Source organism: Crocodylus siamensis, chromosome 4 (assembly GCF_052110815.1).
Source record: "Crocodylus siamensis isolate JL-2025a chromosome 4, ASM5211081v1, whole genome shotgun sequence".
Classification (NCBI taxonomy): Eukaryota; Metazoa; Chordata; order Crocodylia; family Crocodylidae; genus Crocodylus; species Crocodylus siamensis.
In genome coordinates, this window is record NC_143398.1 from 158,786,010 (window position 1) to 158,802,199 (window position 16,190).

General features: G+C 56.9%; 1 protein-coding gene across 7 annotated transcripts in view; it reads right to left on the minus strand.

Moving 5' to 3' along the window:
• GRB7 (growth factor receptor bound protein 7) overlaps positions 1 to 13,577 on the minus strand; it is a 53,160-nt gene extending 39,583 nt beyond the window's left edge. The window contains exons 1-4 of one of the 7 annotated variants that reach the window (XM_090044503.1): positions 13,173 to 13,300; positions 10,446 to 10,618; positions 8,645 to 8,735; positions 3,648 to 3,774 (exon numbers count right to left, since the gene is read on the minus strand). In XM_090044503.1, coding sequence (XP_089900629.1) covers positions 3,648 to 3,774; positions 8,645 to 8,735; positions 10,446 to 10,513 — 286 coding nt within the window. In that variant the 5' untranslated portion in view covers positions 10,514 to 10,618; positions 13,173 to 13,300. Of the gene's footprint in view, positions 1 to 704; positions 1,155 to 3,647; positions 3,775 to 8,644; positions 8,736 to 9,371; positions 9,721 to 10,445; positions 10,619 to 13,172 lie in introns of those variants that run through there. The other 6 variants (XM_090044505.1, XM_090044502.1, XM_090044501.1 and 3 more) reach the window with 6 other exon arrangements.
• Positions 13,578 to 16,190: the final 2,613 nt, after the last annotated feature.

Genomic DNA, 16,190 nt, shown 5'->3' on the forward strand with positions numbered 1-16,190 from the left:
ACCCAGAGACAAGTTTCTGTCCCCAGTGATGGTGCCACAGAGACTGCTCTGGCTTTCCTAGCTTCTGCTTGGTGCCTGCTAGCACCCGGAAGCCCTGGAGAGCCACAGGTACCTGTCTGGAATCCTTCCCTCCGGCACATACCTCCCTGGCTCCCCTCCATCCCCCACCTCTGCAGACACACTAGGAATAAGGCAGTGTTGTCCCTGCACAGACCTGGGTCCCTCCCTAGCCTGCCCGCCTCAGGCTTCACAGTTCTTTCCCCCAGTAACCTCATTCACTTGGCTGGGGTGAGCGGGCGGTAGGGAACAGAGAACAAGAAGAGAGGGAGCAAAGGGGCCATTTTGGGGGCATGGCCAGGGAAAGGGGCAGATGGGGCTATGGAGAAGGAAGAGCTAGAGGATGAGACGAGGAAGGACAGGAAGAACTAAGAGTACTGGAGAGAGGAAGAAACAGAGAAAGTGGAGGACAAAGAAACGCTAGAACGAAAGAGAAAGGATACGGAAGGAGAAAGAAACCAGGAGGCTGCTCCCAGCGGAAAACTACTCCAGTCCCTGCCTACCACAGGTGAGTTGCTCCTCTTCTCTCACACACACGCACACACACACACACACACACACACACACACACACACACGTCCACAGTGCGAGCTACACCCAGTGGGTATTTGAGAATCAGGAAGAGGGGGATCAAAACAGCCTCCTACCTGGCCCCAATGATAGGCAGAGACGCACAGACCTGCTGGCTTGACGGCAAAACTGGGGATTCCTGTTTCACTGTAATCCTTTATCTACCTGCCTCCCCTGCTGCTGGCAGCCCACGCCCCCTGCTTGACATCACCAACCGGCCAGTGTGAGCAACAACACAAGGCCCCACAACAGGTGCTGGGATGGGGCCCGGATCAGGCTGCCCGCTTTGCTATTAACTTGGTGAACTTCACTGAGCTGCTTTCCTGATAACCCTTGCCTGCCCTGTGCCCAGCCCCATCTCCTGGCACCAGCAGATTCCAAGAGGGCAAGGGGGTGCCCCCAGTGGGTCTGACACACTTATGGGGATGTTGTGTGCATTGGCCAGTGTTGGTACTTTGTGGAGACTCCTTATGGGATGTCTTGGGTGTGGGAAGCAGCTATAGGGCTGGGTCATGGGTCTACTCAGCCCCTGGGACTTGGGAAAGAGCCTGGGACTGCCACTGCCCTGGGCAAGGCCTGTTTCTGGATGATGTTGGCTGGGGGCCCTCCCTGTTGCCCCAGTTGGGGGACAGTCTAGAGAATGCCTCCTAAAAGGCTTAGACAGGGCCCAAGGGCCACCTAGGGAGAGAAAGGGCCACTCAGTAGCATGCGGGGAGGCAGCCAGGATTGGGGTGGGGGCCTTCTTGGTGTTGTGAGGCAGGGTGGGTATATCTGGGTCTTTGAAAAACCAGGAAAGGACCCTTGGACTGGGGTCTTCTCAGTATCCCCCCTCCCCCTACCCCAAATCCTCTCCCAGCTGGGTTCTGTTTGGTGCCTTACCTGGCCCAGCACCTTAGCTGGGTCCATGGGAACAAAGCTGCATTCACCCCTGCACCCAGGGGATGGCCAATATCAGTTACAATGCCAGGGATTCCCTGCCACAGAGATGACTGCTGGTAGCTTGTGGGAGGATAGGAGAGGTCCCAGATCCACATGCCCTTCCCCCTCCTCCTTCTAATTCCAGATCCCCCGTGTGGGGCATGAGGCCTCATGCAAGATGGCTCTGGCAGAGCTGTTCCAGTGCCATGCAGCCCAGGGAGTGGCTGTCTCTGAGGGGCTGGAGCCCCCAGCAGGGCTGGCACAGCCTGCAATACACACAATCACCACCAGGGGTCACCCTGGAGGGCCTGTGCTGCAGTAGGGACTGGGGCTCTGGTGCCTGGGAGCTTGGCCACAATTTTTGGAGACTCCAGGCTTCCCTGAGTCCTGGTGAGAATGGCGCATCAGGATTTGGGCAATGGTGCCCCCTGGAGACTACCCCACAGGTCTCTGGGCACATCTCCCATCGGCTGTAACAGTTCCCTCCTGAGGCTCGTGTGTTTGCTGGGCTCCTGAAATCTTGCCAGCCAGGAAACAGGCCCCGATCTGATCCCGGATCCAGCTCAAAGCAGGTCCTGGCCCAGGATTGAGCAACATAAAAACAGATTCCTCCCAACACACAGACAGTCAGGCCCCAAGGTCTCCATGGGTGAGATGACCCTGCACACCACACCTGGGTCATGCAAGGTTGTCACAACACACACAACCAATGCCATGCCCAGCCCCGATAGGAATGTTCCCTGGCATCTGCCAGACACTACCAGGTTGCATTCCCCTCTGGGCCTTACCTGGCCCAGGTGGTTTCCTTCCCCTCCTTGCCCTGCAGGCAGTCAAGGAACCTCTTTGTCCTGCAGTGTGACTTTCTGAGCTCCCCTGGCTAAGCCACAAAACCCAGGGGCTTTGACCCACACCTGAGTCTTTCCTTGGCTTTATGAAGCACCTCAGCTCTGTGGAGGGAAAACTAGCTACACTATGACCTAACCCCACCTGTCTCACCACAAAGAACAGAGGCAGCTTTCTTTTGGTGGGATCCATCTGTGTTCTTGATACCCTCAGCCCATTGTCAGGTCAGTCTATTCCTACGTTGACTCTACCAAAGAGCAATGGGCACACATTACCCTTGGGCCTTTATACACCTATGCCAGCCCACCCTGGGAAGGCAGCTGGACTCCTGGGAGCAGTTCCAATTCCTGGACTCCTGGAGTTGTCTGGAAACGATGAGGTGCTGGGGGAAGAGGCAGTGAGGGAGGTCACAGGGGCTTTGAGCTTCACAGAAGGTCACTTGTAGCATGGGAGGGGGGAGATGCTGAGTAAGATTCCCTCAACCCGACTCACAGCCCCTGTCACCCCAGTCCTGGCTTTCCTTCCCACCTGCCTCACTCCTGACCTGTAGACCCCTGCCATCCCAACCTGAGTTCACTTTTATGCCCCTCAAGTCCAACTGCCAGGCCCCTGTGACCCCAGCTCTGAGCTCTCCCACTGTCTTGAGCACCCTATTCTCCTGGCCTGATCTCTATCCCCTCCCTGGCCCCTTTGAGCCTGTGTGGGTTGGGGGGGGGGGGGCACCATACATAGACAGGCTGGCACCTGCATTACTCAGCATTCTTGTTATGGATTTCATAATGTGCACGCACAGCATCCCGTCACAGCCTGGGCCCTGGCCAAAAGCAATGTACATCCAACGTGTACCACTCTGGCCTTGCTGTGGCGGTGTGCAGAACATGGGCAGCCCCCGTGGCCTGGCCCAGCCACAAGGGGTAGGGCAGCTCTGCTTGCTTTGAGTGACCTGCAGGGTGTTCATTACCCTGTCGGGGGGTGGGGGGAGTGGGGAAGAGAGACAGCCAGGTCCTGGAAGAGACCCCTGGACAGTGCCACCATGCCATGTCAGGTGCTAGCTGGGCACACATGGAAGAAGGCAGGTTTGGGCACAGATGGGGGAGCAGGGAGGCTGGGCTTTTGTGGGTCACCATCTCTGTATAATATGCCCTTCACTGCAGGTGCCTGTGCTCCCATTGCCAGCTCCAAGTGGCACCATCTCTTTGGCCCCAGTGCCACTGACCACACTGCTTGCCGGCCATGGGCTGGATGTGGCTCTGACTCACCCCGACAGGCTTGATCCCTCTGGGCTGATCTCTCCAGCTGTGACAGAGCAGGCTGACGGTGCCCCTCTGCTGAGCCAAGCTGATGCCCCAATACCTGGCCATGGACCTCTGCTGCCAGGACAGATATCTGGGAAACAAACAATGCAGGGGCCTCAAGCAATTCTCATTCATCAGGGGGCAGTGACCAGGCGTCCAGGTGAGGGCAGACAATAGAGAAAAATGCACCATGTGCAGTCTCAGACTGATACCCATGGTGCTCATGTCTGTTTGCACCCATGGGTCATTGCTGTTGCAGCAGAGCCTCCTGAAGGCCATTGCCTCTGATCAAAGCTGCAGCTCCAGGGATGATTTTGCCAGAGCCCATGGGTCCAGTCAGCAGTGGCAGCTGAGTCATAAATCACAATGAAGTGCTGGAGCAGCATTTTCTACCAGAACCTTGTGCAACCCACAGGGGTTAATGTTCAAAATTCAAGATGCAAGCATTGCCCCCCAGCTGCACAACTGAGGAGCCATTGCAATGGGTAAGGTGGTTCCAGAGTGAAAAGCTTGGCTCTCAAATGGTTCCTGCGTGTTCACTGCCCCATGGCCCCCTGTGTGGGCAGGAGACAGTTCAGGAAAGGGCAAAGCTGGACATGGATCCCCAGGTGCCCCTAACAGCCTCTGAGTTTCCACTGCTCAGTGCTTCACCCCGTCTCAGCACTCTGGGCTCTCCCAAGCTCCCCATCCCACTCGAGCCTTACCCCCAAAATCTAGGCCTGGGCAGGTCAATTTTCTTGCTCCGTGCCTCAGTTTCCCTTTCCACCCCATGTGGACTGGGAACTCTTTGGGGGCAGAGACTATCACTTGCTGGGTTTCTGTGCAGCACCCAGGGCACTAGGGTCAGCTCTTGCCTGGACCCCCCAGGCTGTGGCTGAGATACAGCCACGCCCCTTTACCGCCTAGGACCTGGGATCTCTGAATGGACAATCAGAGCTCAGTGACCAGCCCACATCCCCAAACTAAATGCTCCATGAATCGTCCCTCCAATCCACTGCCCTTAGCGGGGTCTAGCCACCAGGAACCTGACCCACACTCCGCCCCCCTGCACCAGCCTGGCTCAGGCACTGCTTCACTCAGCCTGGCACCACTTTGCCTGTTCTGCTTAATGGCTTGAGAGGAGGGGGAGTTTCCCAGGATGCACCTGGGCCCTTGTCCTGGAGTTAAGGAGTGAAGAGAGGGGTCCATGCCTTAAGGCAGGAGCAGCCTCTATGTGGGTAGCTCAGTGAGAAAAGCCATCACTGTGCTGTGGGTCTGGTGCAGAAGGGGCCTGAGGGCCATGTTGACTGAGGGCATCCAATACCCTCTACTGACAATCACAATATTACATCTCCCTGATGGAGAGGACACCAGAGCCTCCAAAAGGGTAACCACTAGCCATTTAGGCAGGCTCTTGATGTCCCTCACAAGCATTCACTCAGCCCCACAGTGGGAAAGGGAACAGATGCCACTGCTCTTTTACAGAGTAAGAAACCAGGCACATAGCCCTAGGAATTAGACCCCAAGGGTCCTAACTGCCAGGCTGGGCCCCTTGGCAGAAATCAGACAGACAAGCTTTAGCTGGATCAGAAATTAAACCCAGAGTCCCCTCAGACTCTGCCACATTGTAACCTACATGAAGTCAGAGCTAGGAACAGAACCCAAGAGTCCTGGCTTCCAGCTCTGGGCCTGTACCACAACCCTGCTCTTGTCCTGGCCAAGAATGGCTCAGACTGCTGCTGAGAAATGCCTCAGAAGGCCCAGGGCATCCAGAACCTCCCAGCACCAGCAGGGGCAGCAGCCATATCCCAGCATCTGCCCCTTCTCTGAGGACACAAGCCACCAGGCATGTCACTAACAAGCCGTGTGCCTCAGTCTCCCCAGCTGTTCTACTGAGGCTGTGAACTGTGTGGGGCAGGGACTGTCTGCTGTGTGTCATGGGCTCAGCACAGTGGGTAGAGCTGCTGGTACCATCACTCGTCACAGATGCTGGACCCCTAGTAGGGAGGAGAGGGGAGGAGGTTGCAGATTCCCCAGCTCTGATTCCAGCAGTCCCAGTAGTGCTGAGTCCCCACATCACATGACCCCAAAGAGCTGTGCAAGCATTTGCCACCTGCACTCCCTGGGGGTGTAAGGACTGGGGTGCCTCATTTTTCAGGTGGGACAACTGGGGTGGAAGGAAGTGGCCTGAGATCACACAGCAAGTCATGAATGGAGCTGGAGACAGAAGCCAGGAGTTCTGGCTCACAGCTTGCCCACTGCTCCTCTAACCATTGTACCTCATTACCACTCTGGCAATGGGAAGAGAACCTAGGAGGCCTAGCTCTGCATCCCCACCTATGCTATAATCACGTTGTCACGCTACTGGTCCTGAACTGGGAACAGAATCCAGGAGTCCTGGCTTAGAGCCTACCTACCCTTCTTCTACGCACTACACATCATTACCATCCTAGAGATGGGAAGAACCCAGGAGCCCTGGCTGTTAGTCCTCTGCTGCGATAGAACACAGAGCGTGCTGCCTAGTGCAATGTCTCAGGGGTATCTGTAGCAGCAGCACTCCCTTAGCGCAGGTATTTGGGGACTGGGAGCTGGGGTAGGAAGAGGTCCCCTTGGTAGCCCTGAGGCCTTGTATAGCCATGTGGGGAGAGGGGGAAGGAGGAGGCAGCGCAGCTGTGGCTTCAAAGCCTGCGGTGAGTGTTGGGCTTTTTTCCTCTCCATGAACAGCCTCTGCTCCCCCGTATCCATGTGTTGCAATTACACAGGCTGCTGGCTGAGGGGCAGCACTCCAGCCCCATAGAACTCCCATTGTGCCTTCACAGATGGGTCCCCAGTGGTAGAAGCTGGACTTCCCTGTGCAAGACCCCCATCTAGGAGCTAGCAGGGGGTGCCTGAAGCCCTCCAGGCCCCATCAGAGCCAGGCTTGCAACATGCAATGTTTAATCAGAATGCTTCCTGCTGGCACCGCACAGTGAGTGGATTTGATTCTCTACCCCCAACTCCCATCAGCTCTCCTTCCCTGTGCAACACAGCTAGCTGGACAAAGTGCTCCAGGTTGGAGACAAGGAAGCCTGAGAGAGGACTCAGTGCAGCTCTGGGATGCAGGAAATGGTTGGGGAGACTAAGCTGGGACACAGCTGTGGTGGGAGCCCTGGGAATAACCTGGGAGCGACTCTGGAATCAATGCCAGGGGTGTATGGGGAGCAATGGATAGATATTATTATTAGGCCCATAAAAGACTCTGTGGGTCCCTGTGAGTTTTGGCCCCAGGTGCCCTCGCCCCTCCTTCTCCCCCTCAGAGCATGGACCACCACTGCTGGATGGTGTTTGGCACCCTCTGGAGAAATCACTTAGCAACAGTCAGCATGCGTCCAGTTGGGAGTGGAGCAACCCCTCCTCACAGCCCTGGGATCTGGTCACAAGGACAAGGCCAGGTGCCAGCCACAGGGGCAGCTTCCAGCACATGCCAGGAGAGCTCAGCCCTGGGGACAGGGGATGGGGCTGGGGAGGAGAAGGGACCTTGTGGAGAAGGCCACAAGGAGAGGAGAAGGGCCTGTGTGGACCCCAGGTGCTGCTGCAGGTGGTGGTGTCATGCGGGGAAACCTCTTCCCAAAGCCCAATGAGATCCTGCTTGGGGCTGGGTCAGGCAAAAAGATTATCAACCTCCCACCCTAGAGGGAAAAGCACCCAGCTGGTCTACTGGTCCTTGTGTGGGGGTGGATGTCCCCCAGCCTGAAGCAGTCACTGCTGGGATGCCCCATTTTCCTGTTGTTATAAACCCCTCCTAACCCCACTGGTGCCATCTCTGCTAAGCGTCCAGCTTCAGTGGGGGAGAGGGAGACAGCTCCCCAGCCAGGGGCTGGATCCAGCCATGTCCCACTTGTGGTTGGGTGGCCTAAGGAGGGGCAGGGGACACAGCCCTGCTATATTTAACCCTAGCCCCAGGGTATAGGCCAGAGGGGATGTGGTCTGTGGAGACTGCTTCTTCCACTGCTAGTTCCCTTCCAGGCTGGTCAGACCCATCTGGGGCTCTCACTGGTAGCCTGGGTGTGATGAGTTTGGCAAGTCTCATTCCAGATCTCAGCATCCAAGGCCCAGATTTCCAAAGGGATTTAGGTACCAAACTCCCACTGACATCTGATGAAAATGATGGGAGTTGTGCACTTTGGGACCCTCAGAGGACCTGAGCCAAGGGACCATGTACAAAAGCTGCCCCTCCCCCCCTCCCCACTGACAGCATCATGCCCCCTTGCAGACAATTATCAGTCCCCACCCATGACCCCTTAGAGGGTCCCTCCATAGCAGGACAGAGGTGGTTGGGGGTGGTCACTCTGCTGCTGTCAGTCACACTTTCACCAGGGGTAAGAGGCCTTGGGGTTCCCTTCCTCCCACCCCAGCTCAGCCCCTGGGCAGTAGGCCCATGGATCATGAACCCCTTGCCATGTATCTCCCCTAAAGGGTACTGTCATGCCAGATATCACACCAGTCCTGGTCCTGCCATAAGGAGCTAGGAAGAGGCAGGTGGGGAAACTGAAGCCCAAAAAGGGGATGTGATTTTCCCTGAGGCAGTGTCAGACCCAGTACCAGCTTCTGGCTCCCATTCCAGGTACCTCTGCACTGGACCACATGCCGCCCCCTCCTGAGCACAGAAGGAGCCAGTGGTGGGCACAACTGCTTGCCTGCAGTGGCCACAAGGGTGGCAGACTCTCCCCATAAAGTCTGTATGGGGACAGAAGCCTGTGAGCCTGGGGCAGGGCTGTCACACCCAGTCTGGGTACTGAAATGGGTGGGCCTGAACTTATGCCCAGAGTCCCCACCCTGGGGTCCACCCCCAGCCCTGCCACCATGAAAACTCATCAGCTTAGCCCTGCCTCTTTCTGTGCCTCAGTTCCCCATGTGTGAGGCTGAGGGGGCTGTATCCCCACAGATCTCTCTTCCCTGGTGAGGGTGCATCACACAGGTGGGGATGTGAGTGAGTTTCTTACCTTTGCCCTGGTTCTGGGTGGTGAGTCGGTGAGGTCTCCCACGGATCCACTCCCGAAGTCTGCGCCCAGAGGTCCCCAACTCTCTGTTCTCCTGCAGCAGGTGACAGGAGGGAGGAGTTAGTCCCATTTCCCCTCTGGAGGCTGGGAGACCCCCATTCCACCAGTGGGGAGAAGCCCCTGAGTAGGGACAACAGCAACACAAGTTCCCCCAGCCCTGGGTCCAGGGCAGCTCAGGCTCAGCTCCCCCTTCATCTTGCCGCCAGCCACAGGAATAGCTAGGGCACCAGCTGCAAAGGTGCTGTGGGAACCACGTAGGACCCCTCCCTCCCCACCCCAACACGCATCAAACCATCCACTGGGGCTGTCCATGCAGATGCTCACACAGAGCCCACCATCGTGGCATCCAGGCATGTGTTCTCACCATAGTCACTGCACCGCAGTCCCCAAGACCCTTAGACACACACACACACACGCACACGCATGCACACACACACACACACACACACACACACAGAGTGTTGGCCACAACACTCCCCTCCTTTCCCCTTACATGGCCAGTCCTGACACCAGGATTTCCCCTACCAGGTTCTAGGGAGGGTTCCTGATCCCCACCTCCCCCACCACACACACACTTCTACAAGAAGAGAGATAGCAATAAAGGGTGACAGGAACAAGGCTCCCCCACCTCCCAGGATCTCCAGGACATAGAGCCCAGGAGCTGCCCTACCTCGCCCATGGCGCCGGTGGCTTCTTGCATCCCCTGTCTGCCTCCTCTAGTCTGTCCCCAGCAGTTATCACCATGTCTGTTCCAAACCACCAGCCCCAGCAGGGAGCCTTATCTGGGCTGTGGCTTTGCTGTAATTTCCCAGCTATAGCTCGCTGCTGCTGCTGGCTGCATGCAGGAGGGAATAGAGATGGCAGCACTGTGTGGGCACAACAGGGCACCCCACAGGCTTGAGATAGGTTCTCGCTTCTGCAGGGCTCTGGAGAAGTGGGCAGTGCCTTTCTCAAGAGTGGCACACCACCTCCTCAACCCACCTGGGACCATACCTTGGTGCTCACAGTCACTGAATTCAGCCTTAAGACCAGCCAGTGATGACAACTGAGGAAACCTGAGGCATGGGCAGGGTAAGTGATGTCACTGCAGGGTCATGCAGTGAATCAGTAGCAGAGCTGGGGAAGGAACTCAGGAGTCCTGCCAGCCAGACCTGTGCTCTCACTTTCTTATCAGTGGTCACTGAATCCATGAATCCTGCCTTTTAATTGCCTGCTCTAGCCACTCAGTGATCCTGCCTCCCTGAGGAAGCATTATGACCCAGTCAATAGGACCCTCCTCACTCCCAGTCACCTACTTTTACTAGATTAAACTCCATCCCCAACATGTCCATGCTAAGCAAACAAGAGCAGTAAGACCAGCCTCTGCTACATTGAATTTTCAGCAAGGGGTCAGTTCAACTCACTGACATTCTCCTTCTGGCAAGCCTCCACCTCTCCAGAATTGTTTTCCTGGCATAGATCACAGGCTGGAGCTTCACCCTGAGCATTCATATGCTGCTGTTCTCCAAGAAGGACTGCAGAGTGCTGGGGAGATGGGGTGGAAAGTACCAGCAGATGCCACCCTGTGGCATGGGGGGAGGAGGTCCTGGCTAAGGTTGCACATGCAAACCCCTCTGGATGATTGAAAGATACAAGTGATGTCAGGCTAGTACAGAGCAAGCATTGTAAGCTCGTGTCCCCAAAATCCAAGTGCAGAGTGAGGGTCTGGGCCTTGGTACATCTGCCACAGATGTGTTAAGCTCACCTGGAGGAGGGTGTGGTAGGGATTTCAGCTTCTGATGCTGGGGGGTGACAATACAGAATGGTCCCCATGGAGGGAAGCCAGCTGTAGCCACTGCACCAGGCAGAGATGCAAAGGTGCCTTCTCTGCTAAGGACATGGCCCTCAACTCCCAGCAGAGCTGCATCGCAACGCATGCTGAAAGGGAAGAGTGGGTGTCATTCCCACAAGACAGGAAGGGACACAGGGCTGCTATGATTTGCCCAAAGGAAAGCAGGGATCCAGTGTCTAGGATGAGAATAAGACCCAGGAGTAATAAGGACTCCCCACAACATCTGGAGTGGGGAGGCCATCCCTGATGGATGGGAGCTATGCCTCCGCCCCGGGCCCTTTCCTCCCCACCATCCCACAGTGTGAAACCATCCCAGCCTCACAGTTAACCCCACCTGGACTCTGAGAGCCCTGGGTTTCCCTGGGATCTTGAGTCTTGCCAGCCAAGCAGGAACAGTCAGTCCTGCCTGTTCCCAGCATTTTAAGGAAATAAAAATCCTTCATAGCTGTACAATTACAGCTTTGGCTTGGCTGCCAGGGCCTCTGTGAGGCTGCCACCTCCCTCCCCACACAGCCTCATGCCCCAGCTTATATTATGTTTCTAAGAACATAAAGCTGCTTCCAGGAACCCTTTGGACAGAGGCAGCACTTCCAGGAGCCTGCCCAAGGCAGCCAGCCCCAAAATGCCTCTGCCATGACCCACCCAACTGCACGGGGAGCTGGTTCCCCAAGGACTGGGAGCAGCCTGTGGCAGCAGGGAGCTTCTGGAAGGCAGGCTGTCTTCTCAGCCTCTCCGTGCCCCCGTGTCACCTGTGGGGAACACAACCCCATATGTACCAGCAACTCCACCCAGGCAGAGTGCAGCATTTCTCTCCTTACCAGAAACCCCCTAAGCTGGCCTGGCATTCGTGGGAGGGTCTGTGGGCTTCACTCATACCCAGGCTGTGGGCCAGCCATAGCCCTCCTATGCTACTGACTCAGAGGGGCCTGGCTGTGGGAACAGCCTGCTGGGGAGATGGGGCTGGCATAGTGAATGGGGGCTTGGTGGTAGCGGCCTGGATGGTGCTGCACGTGGGACCTGGGTGTGGAAGAAGGTCTCTTCCTGTAGCTCAAGGGATGTGCAGGATAGGTCAGAGGCCATGGAGTAAGGCATAGGGGAGGTAGGTAGCATCAGCCTGATACAGCTGTGCAGCCACCTGGCAGTGAGGGGTGATCACCTGGGCTGCCAGCCTCAGGCCAGCCACTGACCAGCTGCATAATCCTAAGGTGCTGGGTACAGCTGTTCATCTTGGCTCCCACACACCAATTAGGAGCCACGCTGACCAGGATCAATAAATCAGCAGCAGTGCGAGGCACCAGGGGCCCCTCCCTCCCTCACTTTGAGCCATGCCAAGTTGGAGCACAGCCATGCCAGAGTCTCACTGCCTTCAGCTCCGCCTGGCCTTTCCTCTGCCCTGCTGTCATGGCTCCTCTTGGCCCTGTGCAGAACTGCTGCCCTGCAGTGTCCACTCGAAGCAGGAAAGTCCCGGGCCTGAACTCTGGCAAAGTCCCTCCCTACCCAATGCAGAACCACTGGCAGTTCCCTTCTCACACCCTCCCACTCCAACTCCTCCTGAGCCAGGCTAAGGTGAAGTGGACACCCCGATGTCAGTGTACCTCATAGCAGCCAAGCCTGCCCCTCTGCCGCTCTGCCCCCTGCACACACAGCTGCTGAGCATAACAGTCCACCTGCCCTTGTCCGCTTGCATCCACACACACATACAAGCAGGCACACATGCACAGGAACAGTGTGAAGGAGCAGCCACACCTGCCCAAAACCTGTCCTGAGTGGGCAGAGGAGAAAGGCCAACGGAAACCGTTCTTCCCATGGGAACCAGCTTGGTCTTTCTAATGAATTATTTCTAATGAGGCTGACCCATGCACTGCTGTAATGCACCACTGAGTGAAGCAGCCGGAGCTAGCAGCCCAGGACAGACCAGAGCACAGGCCCCTCTCAGCCGTGCAAGGAGGAGCTGAGGAGAAGGGCTGGGGAGGAAAGCAAGGAGAAGGGTTGAGGTTGTGCCTGGCCCCCACAGGCCTGAGCCCTGCTGGCTTAGAAAGGAGCCCCTGGGGGCTGGGCAGCAGGTGGTCCCCAAGCCCCCAGCAGTGGAAAGAGGAGGCAGGAGCCAAAAGAGCTTTGGTGCAAAAAAAAAATGACAGCTTCTCATGTGCTGGGACCAAGGCCTGGTCCCTCTCACCAGCACCCCCTGGTGGCTGCTTGGCCATTCATTGCACACACCCAGAGAGGCGGCACACGGGTCACCTGTGCCATAGGAAGCACCTGTGCCATGAGCAGCCTACTTCTGCTTGTGCAGGACTCAGGGGCAAGGGCACAGGCCAGGCAAATGTCAGGGCATGGGGACCTGTGGGTCCTAGGCTGTGGCTCAGCAGGCACCTCCCTGCACCTTCCCTGGTTGGTAGGTCTGTGGGTACACACGTATCTACCCAGTCACATGCACATGCACAAGCCCCTCTCCCCCTGCCCCCAGATCCATGCCTATGTGCACTCAGAGTGCTTGCACACAACAGCATGCCTGGGCACCATCTTAAAGAAGGGGCCCTGGGTGCTGATGGGGCATGGTCCCCCTCTCCACTGGGCATAAGGCCATGCAGCTCCCCGGGCTCTCATGTCACCCCTGGGGTGAGGGAATGGGTGCATTACCTTGCAACGGGAGGCTGTACTGCGGCTCCTCTTCCGTTCAGGACACATGGGTGATTTTCCCAGGGGGCCACGTTTCTGTAGGCAGGTGCAGCAAAACACTACCCCCATGGCCTTCTTCCAGGGAAAGCTCCGGCCCTCCTGCATGCCCCGATCCATGCTTGCCACAGCCAGCCTCTCAGAGTGGCCTCCACCACTGAGCCCCTCGCTGTGCACCCCCCACACTGTTGCTGCCACTCTGGGGATAAATTCCAGGGTCCCCACCTCTGTTATGGCTTTGGCAGCAGCACCCCCTCCCCTGTCCCTCTTCCCCTCTTTAACTGGTGAGTTCTGCCATTAACAAGGGCTGGTTACAGGGGCCCAAGTATTTACAGCCATCCCTGCCGCCATCCGGCCAGCTTCAAGCCCCAGTTCTGAAATGACTCAGCTGGCAGTGTAGTGGGCAGCTCCCTCCCCGCCCCCTCTCCCCACCCTGGCCACGCCGCCTATACCCCTTGCAGCCCTGCTCATACACGTAGCAGCTGCCCTGGGAGCCCATGCATTTCACACTTGCGTAAGATGACAGGGCTGGATGTTTCAAATAGTGACAAGTCCAGCTCTGTGAGGAGCAGGGCTGAGCCACCTCACCCCCCCCCTCAACACACATACATACCCCCACACCTGGTCACCCCCCAGGTTCCCCACCCATCCCTGACCCACCTAGTGCTCTGAGCAAAGGGGGAGGCCACTTGCTGGGATCCCTGCATGCTGGCATACAGAATGGCTCTTACCCCCGGACCCTGGGTGACGTCAGCTCCACCCAGTGCCAAGCCGTGTTCTGAGCTATTTCTGTCTGCCCAGGGAGGGAGGGAGCCAAGCAGGATGGAGGCACTCAGGTCTCCCTCACCGGCAGGAAAACCTGCACCCAGCCATGGGTTGGAAGTGGCACATGGGCAGTAAAGGGCTCCACTCCCTCCCCGATCTCTTGGCCCCCTTGGGGCGGTGGGGAAGATGCCACTGTGGCCTCAAGCACATGGGAAGTGGGGCTTCCAAGCAATCCAGTGATCTGATTGTTCCCTCCCATCCCAGCCAGCACCCAGAGGCCTCCTGGGAATTAAAAGTGGCAGCTGAAAGGTACTGCCAGAGAGCTCCCAGGGCATTTTGCAGCAGGGAAAGAGTTAATGGTGCCCCAATTTCCCAACCTGCTGGTGATAAACTTTTAACAACAGGAGCTTGGCTTCCATTCAAGCTGTTCCCTAGACCTCATCTGGGGGCTGAGTGGTGCTTTCTTTTATATCCAGGGCAGCTGCATTCCAGTCAGATCCTCCCCATCCCTGCCCTGCCCCTCTTTCCAGGGGGGAATGAGCCCTCCCCTCCCACCATCACAGCAGTCCTTTAAGGAAATAGTGGTGACCTGGCAGAGTCTCAACTGCTTTGATGGGGCAAGGCCTGAGAAAGCCTGAAGTCCTTGCTTTGGCATGAGATATGTCAACCCATAGTGCTGAACCCTGGCTACAATCCATTCATGGTGGAGCCCATCTCATGATGGGCTGGTTTCACCCTGGTGGACAGAAGCAAGGGTGAAATGCCAAGGAAGCTCATAGCACAGCCCATCCCTTTGCCAGGATCCAACCTGCCCTTCCTTGCCAGCGCTCTCTGCACCAGTGCAGCCGGGCAGGTGGACCCCACTAGGCAGCAGATATGGGGGTGAGGGTCAGGCCTACCTATCCCATGGTATCATTTTGGGAGGGGAGTGCTGCTGCCCCCTGGCGGCATGTCTGAGAACAACCATGATTTTTGCAGAGGTGTAAATAACTATGCCAGGCTATGGGACAACAGAAACCATGGGCCCAGCCTCACTAGATGTGACAGGGATCCTTGTGGGACCTTCAGGCCCCAGAAGTATTCACCTGGAGGGTCTGAAGGGTCCAGGGTCTGGGACATGTCTTGCAACCATCCAGCTGCCACCTAGGCTGTTAAGGGCCAGCAGGTGGCCAGCCAGTAGCCTGAGCTCTGAGACGAAGGTCCAAAAACGTCCTCCATAATTGTTAGGTGCCTTCATGACACCCGCCTTTTCCCCAGGGGCAACTGGGGCTCTGAACTGGCCCTCCTCTCTGCTCAGCTCTTTGTGTATTTAGATCAGTGGTTCTCAACCTTTTTGGTCTCCAGGCACCAGTCATTGGACTCGAGGTACCCGCAATTGACTTGAGGCACACCTCCATAGCATTTGTGAATTGAGTGGCATCCAATTTCAAAACTAATTTATATAATGCAGTGCTTCCCTCCTTGTGGAGGGGCTGGCCACACAGGAGTAAACTGAGCTTCTGCTTTATCTGCTTATCTCCTCATCCCTCACTTAGCTCTTCACATCTCCCTGTACCTTTCAAAGGATCTGGCAGTACTCCAGAGTAGCCCAGCACCATGTGTGAGAATCACTGATTTAGACCAGGAGTGCTCACCCTCTGGCCCACAAGCCAAAAGCAGCCTGCAGAGCCATGGCATCCAGCTGCAGAGGTCAGAAAATTTGGCAGCAGAGAAGCAGTAGAAGCTCCGGATCCAGCTGTACCTGGGCCATTGCCACACAGCAGAATCAGAGCTGGGCCTGCAACCCGGGCGTCTGATTGGGCTGGGCTGCTCCCTGTCCAATCCTGCCCCACACATCTGGATCAGGCTGGACTGCTCCCCATCCCCCACATATCTAGATCTAGGCTACTCTGTTCCTTCCCAACCACAAGTGTCCAAATCAGGGCTGCTCCACTCCCATCTCCACCCTTTCCCCGCTGTCTGGATAGGGACCAGGCTTCTCCCTGCCCCCACCAGGGACAGGCTGCAACCCTCCCCTCCACGCTGGCCCTGTGTACCGAGGCCCATGACTAGATCCAGCCTGTGGATGGACCTGGCACCACCCATCCAGCCCATGGGGCTGAAAGGTTGGGCACCGCTGATTCAGACTACTGCTCTGATATCTGAGCCCCTCCCAGGGGAGGGCCCTAAACTTTTGGCACAATAGAGAGCCTTTGTGGACACTGCATTTGGTCTGCA